At 44.1% G+C, this 21,214-nt stretch overlaps 2 protein-coding genes across 3 annotated transcripts in view; one reads left to right on the top strand and one right to left on the bottom strand.

Moving 5' to 3' along the window:
- On the bottom strand, positions 1 to 9,877 carry VPS72 (vacuolar protein sorting 72 homolog). The gene is made up of 6 exons (XM_028131720.2): positions 9,694 to 9,877; positions 4,384 to 4,536; positions 4,095 to 4,209; positions 3,511 to 3,687; positions 995 to 1,139; positions 1 to 679 (listed from the first exon to the last, which is right to left on the bottom strand). Exons 1-6 carry the CDS (start codon positions 9,808 to 9,810, stop codon positions 193 to 195), a joined length of 1,194 nt encoding a protein of 397 aa, XP_027987521.2. The 5' UTR covers positions 9,811 to 9,877; the 3' UTR covers positions 1 to 192.
- A 3,877-nt stretch (positions 9,878 to 13,754) lies between these two features.
- PIP5K1A (phosphatidylinositol-4-phosphate 5-kinase type 1 alpha) overlaps positions 13,755 to 21,214 on the top strand; it is a 35,915-nt gene continuing 28,455 nt past the window's right edge. For both annotated transcript variants that reach the window (XM_008155864.2, XM_028131721.2), the window contains exon 1: positions 13,755 to 14,258. In XM_008155864.2, coding sequence (XP_008154086.1) covers positions 14,180 to 14,258 — 79 coding nt within the window. In that variant the 5' untranslated portion in view covers positions 13,755 to 14,179. The remainder of the gene's footprint in view (positions 14,259 to 21,214) is intronic.

The following is a 21,214-nucleotide window of genomic DNA, read 5'->3' as shown; positions in this document are numbered from 1 at the left end:
TCTTTCTATTTTATTAGATTTAAAAAAACCCACACAAAACCAGTAGGAACTAGGGGAAAAAGTGGTGAAAGAGATAAAGAAAAGGGCTGGGCAAAGATTAGAGATGATAAAGAGAGAAACAGGGAGAGGAGGGGGGAACACTGAGAGCCCAAGTCAGGGCCAGAAAAAGGTTTTCAAGGACTAAACATCTCTTCATTTGATGACAATTTTCTGGCGCAAGGCTCGAGGCCCAGAGCCAGGGAGGGGCTCAGGAGGTGGTGGGCCAGGGCCCAGGGCTGAGGCAGTGGGTGGCAGTCCGTGGGCAGTGATGTACTTCTTGTAGGCCTCACGGATAATCTTGAAAGCTCGTGCAGTGGCGTAGGGTATGTCTGTAACAGGGTCCCGGTATAGGGCTGGACGATGGGTCACTGGGCATACCTCCCGAACAGGGACCTTTGGGGGCCGCACTTGGGGAAACCATTCCTCAAATGTTGCATCATCACTGAAAGTAATGAAGGTACGTGAGCAGCGAGGAGGAGGAGGGATGACGGGTTTAGTTGTGGTTCCAGTCCCGGTTCCAGTCCCGGTTCCAGTCTCGGTTCCAGTCTCGGTTCCAGTCCCGGTTCCAGTCTCGATTCCAGTCCCGGTTCCAGTCCCAGCCTGGGGAGTTGGTGCAGAAGCCGTGGGAGCAGGATCAAGTCTGAGGGAAAAGACAGATAAACACAAAGAGCTGAAAGAGATCAGAGAGCTGAGGAAAGAGGAGGAGGAGGCAGAGTGATGGCAACATTCTGAGAATATTAAGTGGCAGATGGGAAAAGAAAGCTGGGCTGGATGGGAAAACAGAAGAGAGGAAGAAAAGAGAGGCTAAAGGGAAAGAAAGAGGAGCGGAAGGGAAGAGGAGTCTGAAAGATACCCAAGCGTCCGTGAGCGCTGTGGGAGGAAAGTAGTGAAATGGGGCTGGGAGAATACAGCTAAAAGAAGGGAGAAACAGCTGTCTTCCCCCCGAGTCCCTCACCCTTCCACGTCGACATTCTCTTCCTTAGGGACCGGCTCCCCCAGCAGCGGCACTGTCACGGAATGGTAGGTGATTACAGGCCCAGGGCACTTCCGCTTCTTATGAACCTGCTTCTTTTTGTCAGCCTCAAGTCGCTCATATGTCTCTTTGGGGTACAAAAAGGAAGGAGAGGATGGTCAGTTCCCTCTCTTCCCACGCCCCAGTTCTGCCCTACAAGCTCTCAATTATCTTTGTGGCTGTCAGTCACTGCCTAACCAGCAATTATGGAAGTCCTCTAAGCCCTCTCGCATCTCCCATCTTACAAGTTTTCTGCTCGCCCCTCGTGACATCCCCTTTGCTCAACATTTCTCAAGTCCACTTGGCTCCTCAGCCACTCAGAACTGTAGGACTTCAGAGTTGGAAGGAACCCTTTGAGGAGCCGTCTCAATTCCCCAAATACTCCCCACATTTGCCCTGTCAACTCGCTCCCATCCATGGCAGCACATTACATCTTTAGGCATCTCTAGGCATTACATAGTTGTCTCCTATTTTGAATTGAAATACACTTTCTGATGATACTTTTACCTTTTAAGATCATAGAGGATGGAAGTCTAATCAGTCTTCCACAGACAGTCCTTTAAATAGTGTCCATGTGTTTCCAGGCTGATTGCAACACCCATCCCATTGACCTATTCCTCATACAACACGGCTTTGAGTCACTCCCTCCTGTGCCACCCCGGAGCCTAGGACACTCTTCTATTACTGTACTTATCACAGGCTATGGCAGAGGTTGCAAGCTGGCAGCCCCCTTAAATATTTTGTTTGATCTGTATTGTCTTTTAAAGAAAAATTTGAATTAGTTACTGACATTTAAAAATTAGACAATTACATTTAAATAGAGACTTCTAGTCTCTCTTAAAAAAATAGTAAGAAAATATGGCAACCATGGGCCTGCATTTTCACACGTAGCTGAGCTGAATAATTGCCCTTCCTTTCAGGCACATCCCTCTATACACCAGTCCCCTGCCGGACCCTGTGACAGTGCTCCATGGCAGCTCACTGTTGGTATATATGTCTCCTCCTTAAGGGCAGTGACTGTGGCTCATATTACCTACAAAATATCAGGTCACGCAGCATTCCACACTTCACAGGCACTCGCTAAATATTTGTTGCTGCATAGAGAGATCAAAATATTCCCGGTCCCTGTCCTCTGAAGTAACTCCAAAATTCTGCTTCCTTGTTAAACGTGGGGACTGTGAACACATCCTCTGGATAAAAATCTAACCAGAAGAGTCCTCAAGAAACGCTCAAGTACTTTAACCTCTTGCGTCCTTAAATTCTGGTTGATAATATTGCTTTCTTTCCCTTGAGCCAACCTTCCGACCCTTCTCTCGAACACTTCCCTGTATTTTCTGGAACGCCTGCTCTATAATCAGCCAACTCATCTATAGCTGCCCTCATTCAACTTGCCTGACTGGAAACCTGTCGCCCACTGAGGCCACCACTCTCGCTGCAGCCCTCTGTAGAGGTGGCTCATCCTTTCACATCCCACGCAGCACACCCTACTGAGCCCCACACGGCAGCTTTCAGGTCACTAGTCCTCTGCCCACCTGCACACTTGCTTTTCCTTTGAGACCTTTGCCCACAATCTAGTTTATCTTCTCTCCTTCATCACGGTCACGTCCTCACTCATGGAAGACTTTGGCAATGGTTTCTACTCTTCATCTCCACCCCAACTCCCATCATCTCAAGTCGCCTTGGTAACTTCAAAGTGCACACAGATAGCCCCTTCAACACCTTATCTCCAGCTGCTTTACCACATCTCTCAACCTTCCTGTCCATGGCATGTTAGTTCCTCCATTCCACTATAACTACAGCCTAGACTCTGTCATTGCCTAAAACTGCCCAGCTTTGAAATATTCAAAATCATCTACATCCAGGTTCTGACCACAACATCCTATCCTTCATGTCTGTTTGCTCCACTACCCCAGAGATATCTCTGTTCTACTTCAGTACCTGTCATACATGGATATCTCCTCATTCTATCAGCTCCTTCCATCACTTTCTTAAATCGAGCTCAGGTTCCTCTATCATTTCAGTCATTCTCTTCTCAACTGAGGAGATTTTTAAAATTTTCTTACTTTAAAGCATTTTATCTCATGAACTGACTGATTCTACTGAATTTCTAATTCTCCTGATTAAACTAGTTATTACAACCCTATTTTGTGAACAAAGAAAGCAAGATTCAAATAGATTGAGTAATTTGCTTACAGTCTTATACAAGTGAACAGCAGAACTAGGATTTGAACTCCGTTCTAAGTATTACTGAAGTACACCAAAGTACTTCAATACTTGCTCCTCAGAGCTTTCATAACTGCCCAGAGTTCTTTGCTCCTAATCATTTACTATCCCCATTTTTTCCTTCAGATGCCCTTGTTTCAAATCTCCATCTTTCCAGTTCTTTGGGTCCTCCAGGTCTTAGCTTTTCCCATGCTCCTCAGCCCTTGTACCCACCGTTCGCAAAACCACACACTGACCCAGTGAACGTAAGTTGAGCTCTTCTGTGATCTTGGCCTCCCTGAGCAGCTCCTCCTGGGTCAGTGGCCGCTCACAGTGGGGTCCCTTTCGCCGCCGTGACTGGCCCTGCCTTTCCTGTACCCGCAGGAATGTTTGTCGTGTATGTTCAGCTGTAGACTGACGCATGGACTTCCGACCTGGGAAGGAAGTCAGAGAGAAATCTTTGAATTCATGTCCACCTCCTTTATTATTTCTTTGAATTTTAAAACTGTTTACTTGAAAATAATTTCAAACTTACAAAAAAAGTTGTAAGAAGAGTACAAAGAACACCCATGTATCCTTTACTCAGATCACCTACTATTAACATTTTGCCCCATTTGTATTCTGTATGTGTGCTTGTATTTTATTATTTCTGAATAATTAGAGGTAAGTTGCACACATCATGGCTCTCCATGCCTAAATACTTCAGTGTATATTTCCTAAGAACAAGGACTTTGCTTACATAACCATAGTACAGTTACCAACTTCAGTAAATTTGACACCGATTCAATACTTTTATCAGCATATTCCAGTTTTGTCAATTGCCCCAAACATCCTCACTCACTGTCAGAGCCATCATCCTGTAGTTCCAGTGGTAGCAGTGTCTTCTCTTCTCGGGTCTTCTGAGAGCTACCAGCTGGGGTACTGACCTTTCGAGGCCTCAAGCTCTTGAGAGGTTCCTGGGGACAGATTGGAATCAGACACCAAGGAACAGAGAGATAAGGAGAAAGAAGATGAGAATCATATGAGAAAACTAGCACTGTAGGAAACGGGGCGGGTATGAGGAGTACAGGACCCGATGAAGGGAGAATAGGAATTAAGGAAGTCCAAGAAAACCAGGACTTCCCCTGCACCTTATAGGCTTTGGTGACTATTCGGCGCTTCCTTCTGGGCTCTTCTGCTTCTCCATCACTGGATGGTTCATCTCCTTCGTCGATGTCAAAGTCAGAGTCCACCTCATCCTCTGTGTCTGACTGGTCCCCTTGATACTCATCATCTCCCGATTCCTGAGGACATAGGGAGATGAGGTTCTTGCTGGCAAGAGTCATTAATGCCCCTCCAGGAAGAGCAGATCTTTTTGCTTTCTTGATAAGAGCTGCCCCCTTCTCCTTCCCTACCCAGGCATTCACTTTTCTCAGGCAAGAAACCTTCCTAGCTGATGGCCCTTAGCTCCAGCACCACCCTTTCCACATTAATTGACTGCTCTTTACCTGTAGCACACCAAGTTAAGTGCTGGGGTATAAAAGGGTATGTTTGGTCCCTACCTTCAGGGGTCTTACAGTCTAGTAGAGGGCAGGACATAATTATAAAAGGAAGTTATAATGCGAGGCAACATATAAAGTACCAGATGGTAATAAAATGTTACAGCTGTTCAGAGGAAGCAACACGTGCTATGGACTGGTGGCCTGGAAAGGTTTAAATGTTGGACTTTATCCCTTTAGACCAGCGGTTGGCAAACTTTTCCTGTAAAGGACCAGATTAAAACAGGTAATGTGTCAGATTTATCCAGTGATTTGTAGTTTGCAGAATCCTGCTTTAGACTAGAGAATGAAGAGAACTTGAGCCACGATTTAAAATACTGGTAGTATTGCCTGGCTAGTGTGGCTCAGTGGTTGAGCATCAACCCATGAACCAGGAGGTCATGGTTCAATTCCCAGTCAGGGCACATGCCCAGGTTGCGGGCTTGATTCCCAGTAGGGGGTATACAGGAGGCAGCCAATCAATGAGTCTCTGTCATCACTGATGTTTCTTCTCTCTCTCTCTCTACATCTCTCTTCCTCTCTGAAATCAATAAAAAAATATTTTAAAATAAATCTATATATATATAAAAGGCTAATATGCCAAGTGTCCCCTCAGGAGTTCGATCGCTTGCTATGATGTGCACTGACCACCAGGGGGTGGCACGGAATGAAGGAAGGCCCCATCAGCAGCTGGAAGGTCCCAATTGACCCTGATCGCTGGCCAGGCCTAGGGACCCTACCCGTGAATGAATTTCGTGCACCAGGCCTCTAATACATAAATAAAACAAAATACTGGTAGTATTTATACAGGAGGAAAGAGGGCATAGTGGATAAACTAGCAGGAACAAAATAGAACTGTGTATAGCAGCGGTCACCAACCAGTGGTCCACAGACCAGTGGTCTGGGAGGTCCAAAAGGTTGGCGACCGCTGGTGTATAGCCTATTTATGGAATAAGGATCTAAACCTAAGTAAAACAGAAGCTTTATCTCTGGCAAGAAGTCTTCCTAGCTGCCTGCCTTTGGCTCCAGCACACCCTCCTTTCAACATCAATTGAGACTGTAAGATTTGAAAAGGTTATACTCAGTCTATAGAGAAATTTAAATGTCAGCAATAAGCAACAAAACCAGCCCCAGCTGACCTCAGGCCCAGCTGCACTAGATGACCCCCAGCCCTGGTGCTAGCCAATCCATCAGTGGAGACCACAACCCTGAAAGGGCACACGGGGAAAGCTGCTGAATATTCTGCTATCTTCCCCTGGGGCCTCCCCTAAAAACTCCACTTAAAGCCCTTAGGATGCAGGGCCCTGTGCACTTCCCTTCCCTAGAGCACACCCCTGCCTTTCCCGTCCCCCGCCCTCCCTTCCGTAGTTACCATTAGCCTCCTCACTCCCAAGCTCCAGGGGCTCTTCCTTTACCTCCATAACTTGTTTCCTAAGCCCATTTCTTCTAGGAATTACTCTTTCTACCTCTGTGATTACACAATAAATGTTCTCTTATAAAATAAATAATAAATGTCAGGTTAATAAAGTTATGGTTTTAACTTGCAGGTCAGTGCTCTCAGTCCTCTCCTTACTTGTCCCAGCATTGACAATCATTATTGAAGTAAACTAAGTTACTGAGAAATGTCTCATTCCTCAGTTGTGTTCGGATAGAAAACCAGTTGGGTATTACTACTATGTATTGCAGGGAGCCATTGAAGATTTGATGGAAGAGGAAAATTGTGTACAAGGGGTATCATAGAACGCTCTGGAGGAGATTAGACGGGCTGGAGTAGAGAACATGGAGTTCAGCCTAAACCTGAGGTGATGCAGATTAGGGCTAGGCTGGCAGCCACATTGGAAAAGGGGAAAAAACATTGGGAGCAAAGGAGTTGACTGGGTGGGCACTGCACCTCACATGTGGCTCTGTCTTCAATCAATGATGCAGGCTGCCAAAATAAGCAAATAACAGACAGTTGACACTCCAAGCCTGTCAGAGTTCTATCTTGCACTGATGACCATCATTTCCTCCCAAATGATGTTTGTGAAAGACAGCCTGGGAACACATTAATCCCCTCAGCTCTAACCTGATATTAAATCATATCACCAGAGGGTTGTAGTTCTACTACACATTAGGTTAATGCCCAGTCAAAATGCTTTCAGCCTTGGCTGGTGTGGCTCAATTAGTTAGAGCATTCTCTGGAGCATCGAAGAGTCACGGGTTTGATTCCCAGTTAGGGCACATACCCAGGTTGCAGGATCAATCCCTGGTCAGGTGTGTATGGAAGGCAACCAATCAATGTGTTTTTTTCTCTCTCTCTTTCCCCCTCACCTCTTCTCCTCTCCTTTCCTCTCTCTCTAGAATCAATGAAAAGTATGTCCTCAGGTAGGGATAAGAAAAGAAAGTTACCGATTTACTACCATCCTTTGGCTTTTTTGTTGTTAATCCTCACCCGAAGATGTTTCTTTTTTTTTAAAAAAAAATATATTTTATTGGTTTTTCACAGAGAGGAAGGGAGAGGGACAGAGAGCTAGAAACATCATTGAGAGAGAGACATAGACCAGCTGCCTCCTGCACACCCCCCCCACCGGGGGATGTGCCCGCAACCAACGTACATGCCCTTGACCGGAATCGAACCTGGGACCCTCCAGTCCGCAGACCGACGCTCTCTCCACTGAGCCAAACCGGTTTTGGCCCGAAGATGTTTCTTACATTGATTTTTAGAGAGAGGTGAAGGGAGCAAGATGAAGTGGGGGGGGGGGGGGGTAGGACATCGATGTGAGAGACACACATCAACTGGTTACCTCCCACACAGCCCTGGCCTTCCATGTGCGGGCCGATGCTCTAACCACTGATAAACACCAGCCAGGGCCCTCTGGCTTTTATTGAGGGTCATTAACAGACATGACTAGGTAAGAGAATGTTTTACATCACACACCAAACCCCTGTTACTTTATATATCTTATATAAGGAGGAGATTCTCCCTAGGATTGAATGCTGACCAATTTTGTCTCTCAAAAAATTACATGCTTCTTTCTTACTAAAAAAAGAAATTCAGAATTTCACTGCCAGGAAGCTCACAGCTAAATTTAATATTAATTTCAGCAGAGGCTCCTGGTACAATTACTTCTTTTTTTTTTTTTTTTTTTAATATATTTTATTGATTTTTTACAGAGAGGAAGAAAGAGGGATAGAGAGTCAGAAACATCAATGAGAGAGAAACATCGATCAGCTGCCTCTCGCACACCCCCCACTGGGGATGCGCCCGCAACCAAGGTACATGCCCCCGACCGGAATCGAACCTGGGACCCTTGAGTCCGCAGGCCGACGCTCTATCCACTGAGCCAAACCGGTCTCAGGTACAATTACTTCTGATCTCTCTATTTTTACTGTTCTTACTTTTTGTTTATATCATAAGCCTCCTTAAATCCTTTTTGGAAGCATGATGGGTACATATTAAATAACGACTCATAAAATGACAGGAATAGGATAATGGCTTTTGGAAGAGGGATGAGAAAGTTCTATTTTAAACTAGCTGGTTAGGACCGTATAAGTAATGACTTCCTATCAGTCACCAAGTCCTGTGGATTCTACTGCCTTAATTTCTCTTGAACCTTCCTGTCCATGTTTCTCTACTCCCAATGCTCTCCTCAAAACATTCCTTCATTAGAGTGAGCTTCCTAAAGTACAAATGTGATCATCTTTCCAATCCTCTCGGTGAAGAGCAAAACTCCTTAACCCTAAAATAACACAAGGCCCGACATGTTCTGGCTCATGCCTGCCACCTCCATCCTTACCAATCTTTATTCTCCTTCAGGTCTGGAGAAGGAGATGTGCAGGTTGAGGACCAGGACCTCAGTGCCTTTACACATTCTGCCCTGCCCCCTCCATGGACTAACTTTTCTCCTACCCCAGTGCCCAGTCCTATTGCTCTTTACCCAGCCAAGGCCAGTGTTTCATACTGTCTGTCCTCGGCTTAAACATCTCCTCCCCCAGAGATACCCATCCTGACCAACTCTGGCTCCCATGCGTTACTATAGCACCCTATGCTTACCACTTATTTTACTCCTTATCACACAGTATTTTAACTGTTAACCCAGCTCGTTCCTCAATGGGATCTGAAATGTAAAAGGAGGAAGCAGTGGATTTATTTTTAAAATTTTTACTCTTTTTAATCTTCACCTGAGAATATGTTTATTGATTTTAGAGAGAGAGGAAGGGAGAGAAAGAGGGAGGGAGAGAAAGAAACGTTGATGTGAGAGAGAAACATGGATTGGTGCCTCCTGGGATGGAACCCCACAATCTTTTGGTGTGCAGGATGACCAACTAAGCCACCCAGCCAGGGCAAAGCAGTATTTTTAATATTGTTTTCCAAGAGCCTATCACAGTGCATGGCTTGCTCTAGATGCTCCACATACTTAAAGAATGGACAGATTCAATCAATACAAATTTAACAAATGCCTACCCAAATATAAACAAGTAAGCAAACCAAATCTAATTACAGTGAAATGTTCTATGAAGGAAGTAAACGAGGACACTTTTTAAGACAGTCAAGAAAGGGTTATCTAAGGAGTTTACATTGAGATTTTAAAACTGAAAAAGGAATAGGCTAAGTCCCTCTATTTAAGGGAGTGGGCCAACGAGTATATATTACGTGACTACGACGTGCGTGTTAGACGTCAGAAGTAAAATGCAACTAGACATTCAGCAGGTTTCCATCATGCTCTGGGGGGCCCAGGAGCTTCTTTATTCCTGCCCCGTCCAGGGCTCTCTCCCTTTTAGGACTCCGGTGTATCTCCCCGCGCCACTTCCGACTCGCCCACCCCGTCTCAAGTATCCACGGCCAGGGCTCCTCTCTATTCCCCGCCCCCTTCTTTGTCCGAGGTTTCTCCCTTAGGACTCCCCTTAGCTTTCTCCCTCCCCCTTCCTGGGCCCAGGTCTTGCCTCCGTGAAACCCCCATAAGTCGTCTGGTAGAACTCATCTTCCTCCTCTGCCTCCAGAAGCCCGGAAAGCCGGTTTCCCGCGGTCTTCCGTGGGGCCCGGCCCCCAGCCAAACTCATACCGCCTACCGAGACTGCGCCGCCATCAACGGCCCTCAACCAGCACGAGGAGCTCGGCGCTCGACACCACCGCCTGCAGGCGGAAGCCGGTCGTCTCCAGGCAGAAGCAGCAGAGCACCGAGGGGCTCCTGGCCCCGCCCCCTAGGCCGGCTTTGCTCTCCAGCCCCGCCCACTCCTGCGCCGCTCCCAGCCTCAGGCTCCCAGCCCTAACTCGTGCACACCTGGGTTGGGGAATATTTCCACACGGTGACGCTGCTCTACTACCTTAAGTCCAGAATTTAGGACTACACATTTTCGTTTAGAAGAGGCCAGTCTCCCTCTGCTCCCGTCTGTTCTTCACTCTGCTACCCATAGGAATCTTTCTAAAAACCCAGACTTTCCCACTCTTCTGCTTAAAAATCTTTAATGGCTTCCTATTATCTGCAGGATGAAGTCCGAAATCCTTGAGGTAAAATAGTAGTGTTGGTTAAGGGCAGGCATAGAGCCAGCTAGACCTGAGTTGGAGTTTGAACTTAGAGAGTCTAGCTGTGTGATTTTGGACAAGTTGCTTTACCTCTCTGAATCTGTTTTCTCTTCTGAAGGTTGTTGAGAAGATTAAGAGATATAATCCTTATAAACTGCTTCACATTGTATTGAGTACACACATAGATATTTAATAGGTGATTACTACTATTAACATGGCACTCAACAACCTTCAAAGTTTAGCCTCTCCCTGCCTTTTTAGCCTCACCTATGCCACATCATTCTATTCTAGTATCACTTCCCTAACACCCGATTTTCTGTCATGCTTCCATGCTGTTCCTTCTCCCGAGAACCCCTTTCCTTTCTTATCTACCTGGCAAAATTATAATTCCGTAGGACAATGAAGTCTACCCATTCTTCTCTTCCTGCACAACCATTCGGTTCTTCTTTTCATAGTCATGGAAATCACGCCTCCTTGATTCTCTAGAATAGTTCCAATCTGAAATAGTCTGTGGTATTGTCAAGCCTCTATGTTAATGTTTATTCCAATTAAAACATATTTTATTGGTTTTTAGAGAGAGAGGAAGGGAGAGGGAGAGAGAGAAAGAAACATCCATGTGAGTGTGGAAAATCAATCGGCCACCTCCTGCATGCCCCCATGGGGATCAAGCCTAAACTTGGGGTTGTGCCCCTACCAGGAATTGAACTGGCAACCTTTCCATGCACAAACTACACCCAGCCAACTGAGCCACAGTGGCCAGCGCTCTTCCCATTTTTTTTTTTATTCAGAAAATATGGTTGTCAAACCATAGCACTTGTACATACTCTATGATGGCACCTATTGCATTTTCTTCTAATGATTTATGTGTCTGTCTTTCTCATTAGTCTGTGGTCTTTTTGAGGGCAGGGACTTTATCTGTGTATACCAAGGACTCTCATAGTGTGTGGGACATTTGTTGGGGCTAAATAATGTTAATTCAGTGAATGAATTAATGAATGATTAATTTAATGATTAGGTACCCATTCTCTTATTTTGCCTCTTTGTTGATCTTGTTCTGACCTTAGGAACTATTTTAAGACATGAAGTTCACTTAAAAAGACTGTGTGTGTCCCTATTTTGAGATAACTGGATTGCCCCCCTTTTCCAAAGTCTATGTTGGTGAACTCCCTTTTCCATTTCCTTGGAGTCACCAAGCCAACATGTCCTGCTCTGCCCCTACTTCCACACCCTGTGACGTCATGAGGTTCTGCTATGCCAGGAATGTTACTGGGCAAGAGTGGCTCCATGACTCAGAGCACATCAGCAATTGAGTGGGAGTGGCAGCAGAGACAAGGTTTAGGGAAAAAAGATGGGAGTCACCACTAGCCCAATTTTTTGAATTTTACCTTTATCCATTCATATACTCAGGAAGCATTTACTCTGTGCCAGGCAGTATTCTAGATCCTTTTTTTCTTAAATGTATTTTATTGATTTTTTTACAGAGAGGAAGGGAGAGGGATAGAGAGAATCATCGTTGAGAGAGAAACATCAATCAGCTGCCTCCTGCACACTCCCCTACTGGGGATGTGCCCGCAACCACAGTACATGCCCTTGACCAGAATCGAACCTGGGACCCTTCAGTCCATAGGCTGACACTCTATCCACTGAGCCAAACTGGCTAGGGCTATTCTAGATCCTTGAGATATAAAAATGGATAAGATGTAATCTTTGCCCTATGTGTTCACAGTCTTATGAGGGAGACAAATAAACACACTGACATAATACAAGTAGCCATTTTTGGTCCATAAAAGAGAAACAAAGACCCGAAAGAAGCTGCAAAATACGGATCTCTTCTTTTGGGATAATTCATAGATCAAATCCCAGGGAGAAACCCCCTGTTTGACCTGCCATAGTGAGTCCTTTATTGGTCCATTTCCAGTTTTTAAATCAGAAACAACTTTACCTCTACAACTGATTTCTTTCTTTCTTTTAAAAAATTTATTGATTTTAGAGAGAGAAGAAGGGGGATAGAGAGAAACATCGATTTGTTACACCTATTTGTGCATTCATTGGTTGATTCTTGTATGTGTTCGGTCAGGTAATGGAACCCCAAACCTTGGTGTATCAGGATTTGCTCTAACCAACTGAGCTACTCAGCCAGGACTCTAGGGCTAATTTCTAAAATCACTCAGGAAATGGTAGCAACTCCATGCCTTTTATGGAAACAAAAGTAATTTTTCAACAAATATTTATTGAATATCTATGAGCCAAATCCTATGCTAGACAGTGTGGGCCCACCTGTCTAGTTTTTGTACTATTTAGTTTGATGGTGGAGGGGGGTGTTGGTATAGGCAATCATAAAATACTTCAGTGCTGCACATTTCCATTGCTATGAAATTACAAATGCAATCCGATCATTGGGAGTTTGTCTACCCTTCACTACCCAAAGGAGGATGAATAATCCAGCAGGTGGCAGCAGGGAAACAGTTATTATAGATCTCAATGAGGGAAAGGTAAGAAGGCAGCAGTCAGTGTCTAGGGCTATTTTCTGGCCAGTGAGGTCCTACCTTCCTTTTTGAGGACCCAGAAAGAATCGGGTAGAGAATAACCAGGCCATTTGGGGCTACCGAACATAGGATTTTTTCCATTCCTCTTCACTTATTCGTTCCGCAAATAATTGTTGAGATCCTACTATGTACAGAGTCACATCACCTGAGTAGCTTGAGGATACATGAGTGAACCAAACACAGTGGTTGCTCTCCAGTTCAGTCTCCTCAGAGAAAGAGGTCTTCAGAGTTCACAGCCTCCAGGGTCCTTTGTTAAAAATGAGCAGGGTTAGTACGAAGACTAGACTCGAATGAAGACTAGACTAGAATGGAGAGCTTCTATGTGTCTCCATGCCCTTTGGAGTATAGATAACAGAGAGGCTGAGGGCTTGGATCACGGGAAGACTATAATATGGTTTGATCACCTTCCTTTTTGACAGGTCTTCATTCACTTATAAAATATTCCCTGAACTCTGTCACTGTGCCCAGCCTTTGGCTTGAGGCAAAGTGTAGATCTGTTTCAAATGTACATTCGGAGGAAGACAAGACATGTATGCACGTTAAACTAAATAGTAAACAAGGCAGTGGAGCCGGAAGGATACTTGGTGGCATGTGATGTTCTGCGAATTTGACTGCTTAAAGTCTCTTACTTGACACCAGCGAGTCTATGGGGGATTCTTCCCTAAGCTGTAAAATTGAGAGGACCCGTCGAACCAACTCCTAATGAGCGTAGGCAACGCAACCCAGGTCTTTAAAAGAGCCGAACTAAATTGACCCCACCGAGCCACCATAGGGCCTGTCTGCCGCGGCGTGGAGTCGTTAGGCCGTGAGGGATCTGCATCATGTGACCAGTAATAGCCTCCCGATTGGCTTTGCTCCTCTCTGGGCTACCCCCACCCCCAGGGAGTGGGATGGAGCCAGAGGCTGGGCGCATGCGCAGTGCCTGAGTTCGCTGGCTGCCGGGAGTGGAACGGTGGGGCTGGGCGATAAACAGGCTGTGGCTAGGAGTAGGGGGAGGGGGCGTTCGCTCTGCCGGGACTTCTCACGCCCCCTTATTGCTTTAGGTGTGGTTTGGTGCGGACGCGGGGTCCCGGCAGCCAGCTGGAGCCTATTCCCTTGTGAAAGGGGAAAGCAGCTCCCGCGGAAAGCGGTTAAAGTTGCAGAGAGGGTACGAGACGTGGATTGTTCCCATGCCAGCCCAGTGGTGCGGCGCTGAGCTGGTCCCGGAGCCTGCCCGACGTGTCTGAGAAAGGCCTCGGAGGGGGCGGGAAGGTGGCCGTCGGAACGCAGTTTTTGTGAAGAGACGGGAAGATTCGACTCGGAGAAGAGAAGAGCCGGATTGAAAGGGAGTGAGGCCGCTGAGGGGGAGGGGGCTGCCAAGATGGCGTCGGCCTCTGGGCCGTCGGCGGCCGGGTTTTCATCCATGGATCCCGGGGTTCCTTCCTGCACCTCGTCCTCAGGTAAGCAGGGCGGGGCGTGGACGGGGGGTTGCTGATGGCGGCTGTGCGGTGGGAGCAAGAGCGAGACCTGGGAGGGCACCTGTAGCTGGGGATGTCTGAAGAGTTGCCGGTAAGGAAAACAGAGGGTTCTGAATAGGCTTTCTGAGTGGGCAGGGGATTCTGAGGAAAAGATGGTTTAATTGAGGAAAGGGAAGCTATCAAAAACGTTGTCTGTCTTGGAGGAGACCGAGTTGAGGACTTTAAAGAAATAGGGGCAGGAGGGGTGGAGATGGACAGTGGGATAGGAAGGGAACAGCAGGGAAATCGAAGGGAGCAGAGAAAAGTAAAGTAAATGGAGGCCTTACAAATAGGAATTACTCAGTGTGAGAGGCAGGTAGAATCCAAGTTGGTTCTGGAGTTAATTGAAAATGTAGACGAGAAGCCTTGGAATTGAGTGATGGGGTGCTTTCGATAGCTGGGGAGTTGAGGGAATTGGGAGTTTTTTTGGCGGTGGGAGTTGATGGAAACGTCTTTTTCCTTGGAGACTCCCCCTAATGCGTCATTCCTTCTCACTTCGTGCCTCCGCCCTCCCCTCCCCCTCCGCCCCCCCTCCCCCTTCCCCGCGTGCGCTCGCACGGACATATTTTATCAAACATCCTCCCTTGGTGACTTCTATCTCTAGACTGACCAGTTTTGGGAAGGAATGGGCAGTATTGAAGGAAGACTGAAGAATGTGGAAAATTAGGGTTAAAATACCCCCAAAATAGATGGAGAAGGTGGAATGATGACGTCTGGAGTTGCAGTAGAGGCTGAGAGGGGCGATGTTGGTACTTAGCGGGGAGGCTCTGAGTGCTGGGGGGACATTGCATAATAGGAAATGGACTAGAAAAATCTTAGGTGGTACCAGGAAAGTGGCACTTGGAGAATAGAGCCAGGCACTATAGCTCAGAACAGTTAGCAACGATTTGAAGATTGAGGGAAGTCTGAGGAGCCCACCAGAAAAGCGACAGATTGTGTGTGGGAGGGAAAATGCGTGGTGTTGTAATGTGTGTGGGGAGTTTGAGTCAGAAACTGTTCTAGAGCTTCCATCAGAAACGTCTGGTGTTCCACAGTGACTGTTGCCTCCACACTGAACAGGATGGGCTGCCAGATGTTGGATGCTTTACTTGAGATGCTGACATTTCCTTAGACCTGAGATCGAATTCTTGCCATTTTGCATTGGCTAAGTAGAGGGTTCCACCTTTCATATTCCAGCTCAGTTGAGTTAATACTGGTCACAGATATCTTCTCCATAAGCTGCAGTTTTATTTATGCACATCTATTTTTATTTTTCCCCATTTATTTATTTATTAAGGTATTATATGTGTACATATCTTACCGTTGCCCTCCCCACCCCACACCCATACATGCCCTCACCCCCCAGAGTTTTGCGTCCATTGGTTGCACATCTATTGTTAGTTTATTGAGAGGTAATTTTTGCCTTTCTTGTAAAAGCATTAGAGAGCCAAAACAACTCATGTTGCATCTAAGTATGAAGAAGGAGAAAGTAAAAATTACAAGTTTTTGGTTTTGTTTTGTTTTAATATAGTAGGTCCTTAATTTAAAACCTCTTTTCCCCCTCCAATCCAAGAAAGAATAGTCATGTGTGGTCCTTAACTATTTAGTCAGGTATTTTCTTTTTTAGAAACTGGGTTAAATCTTTTTTTTTTTTTAAACTAGGTTAATCATAAAAGCCATGTGTTTATATCCCCCAAAATTTTTTTAATATATTTTATTGATTTTTTACAGAGAGGAAGGGAGAGGGATAGAGAGTTAGAAACATCGATGAGAGAGAAGCATCGATCAGCTGCCTCCTGCACCCCCCCCACTGGGGATGTGCCTGCAACCAAGGTACATGCCCTTGACCGGAATCAAACCTGGGACCCTTCAGTCCCCAGGCCGATGCTCTATCTACTGAGCCAAACCGGCTGGGGCAGTATAGCCCAAAATTTGATTCAGCCTCCAGCTCATGGAAGTATTGGCCAGGTGGACAGATTTAGGAGTAAAAGGAAGTATTTCTTTGTCTCTTACTGACATATCTTCCTCCTCTTTCATCTCTACAACTTCAGATAGTGCTGTCTTTTTTATTTATTGTTTATTTACTTATTAATTGATTTTAGAGAGAGCGAGGAAGGGAGAAAGAGAAAAACATCAATTTGTTGTTTCACTTATTTATACATTCATTGGTTGATTCGTGTGTAAACCCTGTCCATGAATCAAACCCAAAACCTTGGCATATCAGGATGGCACTCTACCTGGCCAAGGCAGTCCTGTCTTTTTTAATGTCACTATTTGATATTTTTGTATGTTTTTTGTCAGATCCTAAGGTTTGCAGTTAGTAATTCAGATCGTATAAATGTTTTTTCCTATTGTGCTTTCTGCAGAAAGTCAAATACTACATTTCAGAACCTTGACTACTATGTTGATATTTGAAGTCAAGATGTAAAAATGTCCAAAATAAATAACTTTAGAGTCCTTTTTTGTACTTTTGTTTTTTACACCCACCTTCTCTGCTTCTTTGGCAAATATTGATTAAGAAATTAAGAAAAATTATGTTTATAAACATTCTTGAAAATATTATGGGTTATTGTGCGCAAATTCGCAATGTTGACTTTTTGTTCTGCAAAGTTGCCTTTTGTGTATATGCATTTCACTTGGGTTTTAGCTTAGTAAATTTAATGTAATACAAGATTTCATCTCAAGGATATGTTTTTGAAAAGTATAGGATGTTTGATTCTGATGCAAAAGAGGCTATAAGAATCAGTTTTATTTGTGATTAGAGGTGAGTGGTGCTCTGGATGGTACCTGGAGAAATAATAGGACATTGGCAGAAATAAGTGACGGTTTATTATTTCCTAAATTGTTAAAAGCTAGAAATTCAAAGAAAGGATGTGTGTGTTTTAGCTATCCTAAAACCAATTTATTTTTCTAGATGCTTAGTTGAATTCACTTAAATTTTGGTGAAACTCTGAATTCTAAAAGTAAGATTGCTTGGCAATGTTGAAAATGGATACAAAATAAGAATGTCAGGATTCAGGGCAGAATGACTGATGTTTTAAATAAGCCACTTAAAACCTTTGGAGGCTCAAAATCTGTTGGCATTCAAATTAGGAAGGACAGGTGATTTAAAACAGTTGTTCCCTGCCATTATTAACCCCTGTCTTGATTATTTTGCCATTAAGTCAGAGCTGGTCTTTTATGCTGATGACAAGTGAAATGCCAAGGATAGAGCAAACCATAAGCTCTGAGTGAGGTTTGACATCTTTTCCCATTGGAGTAATTACCATGTTTGGATTTTGGGGGAAGCAGTTATATATATATATATGAATATCTGCTTGCAGTAGCCATCATCGTATTCTTGTTCTTAAACTTTGATTGTTAATAAAAGGTGATGCCATTTGCCATCTAGTCTCAGCTGTTTGGTGAGTAAGGAAATTTATTCCTTCTCTTCCTTTGTCCCCATACTCATTATTTGGACAGTGGTGGCACCACTTAAAAAATAAAATCAGCCCTGATAAAGTGCTGTTGACAGTTTGACCATCTAATTTGACTAGTCCATCAAAAACTTGAAATTCAGCCACTGAGTCCCTTTTTTACGGCCATGAAGGCAGTAAAGTATTTCTGTTTTTGAGAAATGAAGTCAGTGGAGGAGTTAGAAAGTAAAGTTAGAATACTAAGGTGTACACTGCTCCCCTGAAATAAGAGCTGTGTGATAAAATCACGTGACTCTCCAAGAAAAATAACTTGAAACCTTAGAAGATCATGAACTTCTAACTCCTTTTGCTTCACACCAGAGCATTTCTGAAATTATCATCCTTATGATATGATTTTATCATAAGCACAATGATTTGGAGGAAACTTTACAGCTTCTTTCCTGACTTTTTCTTAACTACTGAGGGAAACCTCAGAGGACACAGGATCGAAGCATTTTTGCTTAGGATCTTGATTCTGGTGAGTTTGTTCTTCCTAAGCAGGGCCCCACCAGTAAATTATGCTGTAATCTGATAACTCCAAATGGTAGGGATTTTTGTTGAGGGTTTTTTTTGGTCTGTTTTCTTTTCTTTGTATACAGTGTAAGCTGACTTGTACGCTGATCCCTTTCCCTTCAACTCTTCTGTACTGGTGAAAAGTAATGATCTTAAACCAGTTTACAGGAGTGAGTACACTGAAATTTGGGAATGTAAAGACAGAACGACTGTCATGTGGTCAGAATATCTCTAAGTTCTATTTGGTTGATATTTTATAAGGAGGAAGAGATTTTTCTGTTTGCTTTCTTTTTAGGGGGTTTTGACCACCCCATCCCCTCCTTTTTTCTTTTATCCCCTTGGTAGATTCTGACATCAGAATGTCATTGTTTTGTGTCTTTTTTTTTTTTTTTTAATCCTCACCCAAGAACATATTCATTGATTTTTAGAGAGTGGGGAGTGAGAGAGAGAGAAACATTGGTGTGAGATGTTGCCTCCCCCATGCACCCCAACTGGGCCAGGGACCTGGGTGGAGGATTTAGCCTTCTACCTCAGCATGTGCCCTGACGCTGGAATTGAACCTGCAACCTTTTGGTGTATGGGACATAGATGAGCTAGCCACATGGCCAAGGTGGAATGTCATTGCTTTTGATCAGTCATTTATTTCTGCCATGGTTGCTTAAGCTTTTGATTATCAAAATAGTATGTTGTGCTGTTCTGGGTTGATATAAAACTCTTCTGATTAATAACTTTGCTCAGATATGTGCTAGCTACTAGCTATTACATAAAGCCTGTTTTTCTTTGATAATATAATGGAAGTTATAGCCTGTGAAGTGAACAACAGAGATAACATTAGGCCAAAGACAGAACTGGAGAGAAGGAAGGTGGTTATTTTATCATTTTTTTTGGTATATTTCCTAAGATTTGGGGATATTCTTACTTGACATAAAGAAAGCAACAAGACCAAAGTTGTCATTTTTCTTTTACTGGACATATTTTCTTTCTTTTTAAAAAAATATACTTTATTGATTTTTAAAAATATATTTTATTGATTTTTTTTATAGGGAGGAAGGGAGAGGGGGAGAGAGTTAGAAACATCGATGAAAGAGAAACATCGATCAGCTGCCTCCTGCGCACCTCCTACTGGGGATGTGCCTGCAACCAAGGTACATGCCCTTGACCGGAATCGAACCTGGGACCCTTCAGTCTGCAGGCTGACGCTCTATCCACTGAGCCAAACCGGTTATTTTTTACTTTTTAAAAAATATATTGTTATTGATTTCAGAGAAGAAGGGAGAAGGAGAGAGAGAAACATCAATGATGAGAGAAAATCATTGACCAGTTGCCTCCTGCACACCCCACATTGGGGATCAAGCCCGCAACCTGGGCATATGCCCTGGTCAGGAATCGAACCGTGACCTCCTGGATCATAGGTCGACACTTAACCACTCCGGTGTGCAGACTGATGCTGTAAATACTGAGCCACACTGTCCAGGACAATATGGAATTAATCCAGAATAAACCCTGTCCCAAAGGTTCAGTGATGTTGATTAGGCTAAAGGAAGGTAAGTATGAGAAGTTGGGAGAGAATGGGAAGAGGTTTTTTTGTTTGTTTATTTTTTAGGATATACATATAATTAACTAGAGTAGAGTGTATTAGCTTACCTGTGCACAGTGTAGGTAAACAAGCCTGGGAAACTTCAAGTTTTCATTGACAAGACCCTGTAGAAAAGGGATGGCAGATGATTTCCTTGCATTGGCTGGGGTGGTGGTGGGGAATGGGTGCATTTTGGAGGCAATTAATGCTCATTATATTATTAAAGTTGGACTTTCTCTGCTGAAACATGTATATTCCAATTCAGCAAGACTTTTTTTTTGTTTGTTTTTTTATTTTTTTCAAGATAGAGCCAGGTTTGGAAATAGAATTAGGAGGTGGCAGTCTGTCAGCAATCTCAGATACCTCTCTGTCATAGGTGGCCTATCCAGGAGACTCTGGTCGTTTTTTAAAAAATATATATTTTATTGATTTTTTTTACAGAGAGGAAGGGAGAGGGATAGAGAGTTAGAAACATCGATCAGTTCCCTCCTGCACACTCCCTACTGGGTATGTGCCCGCAACCAAGGTACATGCCCTTGACCGGAATCGAACCTGGGATCCTTGAGTCCGCAGGCCGACGTTCTATCCACTGAGCCAAACCGGTTAGGGCGAGACTTTGGTCTTTTAAAGAAGAACTTGGATTTTTTTTTCATATTTTCAGCCAAAATTTGTGCCAAGAGATACATTTTGAGACCTGAGAGCCATAAAATTTGCCTTGTGGAAGGAGAAATAAAAATTTTTTTATTAGAGGAAAACAGAGAGATATTATAATTTAACCTCATTTTTCCAATGAGAAAACTAAAGTTCAGAGGATTGTTATTCGATGCAAAGATCTTGTATTAAGGCTGAATTAGTAAATTTGTGGCTCATTCCTCACTACTTAGTTGGTTCTTATACAAGGTGACTCCAGGACTGGTAGATCGAACTGCTTTCCAGCTTTTAGTTTCTAGGAACATCCTTGCCTTTCTGACTTTTTCCTAGAAGATCCTTAGGAAAAATTGACATTTGCTAGGAAGCAAAATTTACTTTTCTCTGAGATGTGGCTTGGTTTCTTTATATATTTTTATTGATTTCAGAGAGGGAGAGACAGAAACATCAGTGATGAGAAGGAATCACTGATTGGCTGCCTCCCGCACCCCCCCTATGGGGCATCGAGCCCACCACCTAGGCATGTGCTCTTGACTGGAATCTAACCCCGGACCCTTCAGTCAACAGGCCAATGCTCTATCCACTGAACCAAACCGGCCAGGGCAGTGTGGCTTGGCTTCTTAATTGGCTTGGTTCAGTCCTTATTGAGGGTATAGTAATAGTACTTTTAAAAAAACACATTATCTCTTATAGTTGTGTGCTCAGCAATACTTCTCATGAGGCAGGCT

The sequence above is a fragment of the Eptesicus fuscus genome, chromosome 22 (genome assembly GCF_027574615.1).
Source record: "Eptesicus fuscus isolate TK198812 chromosome 22, DD_ASM_mEF_20220401, whole genome shotgun sequence".
In the NCBI taxonomy this organism is placed as follows: Eukaryota; Metazoa; Chordata; class Mammalia; order Chiroptera; family Vespertilionidae; genus Eptesicus; species Eptesicus fuscus.
Note: the sequence above shows the minus strand (reverse complement) of the source record. Positions and strands in the feature narration are given on the sequence as shown.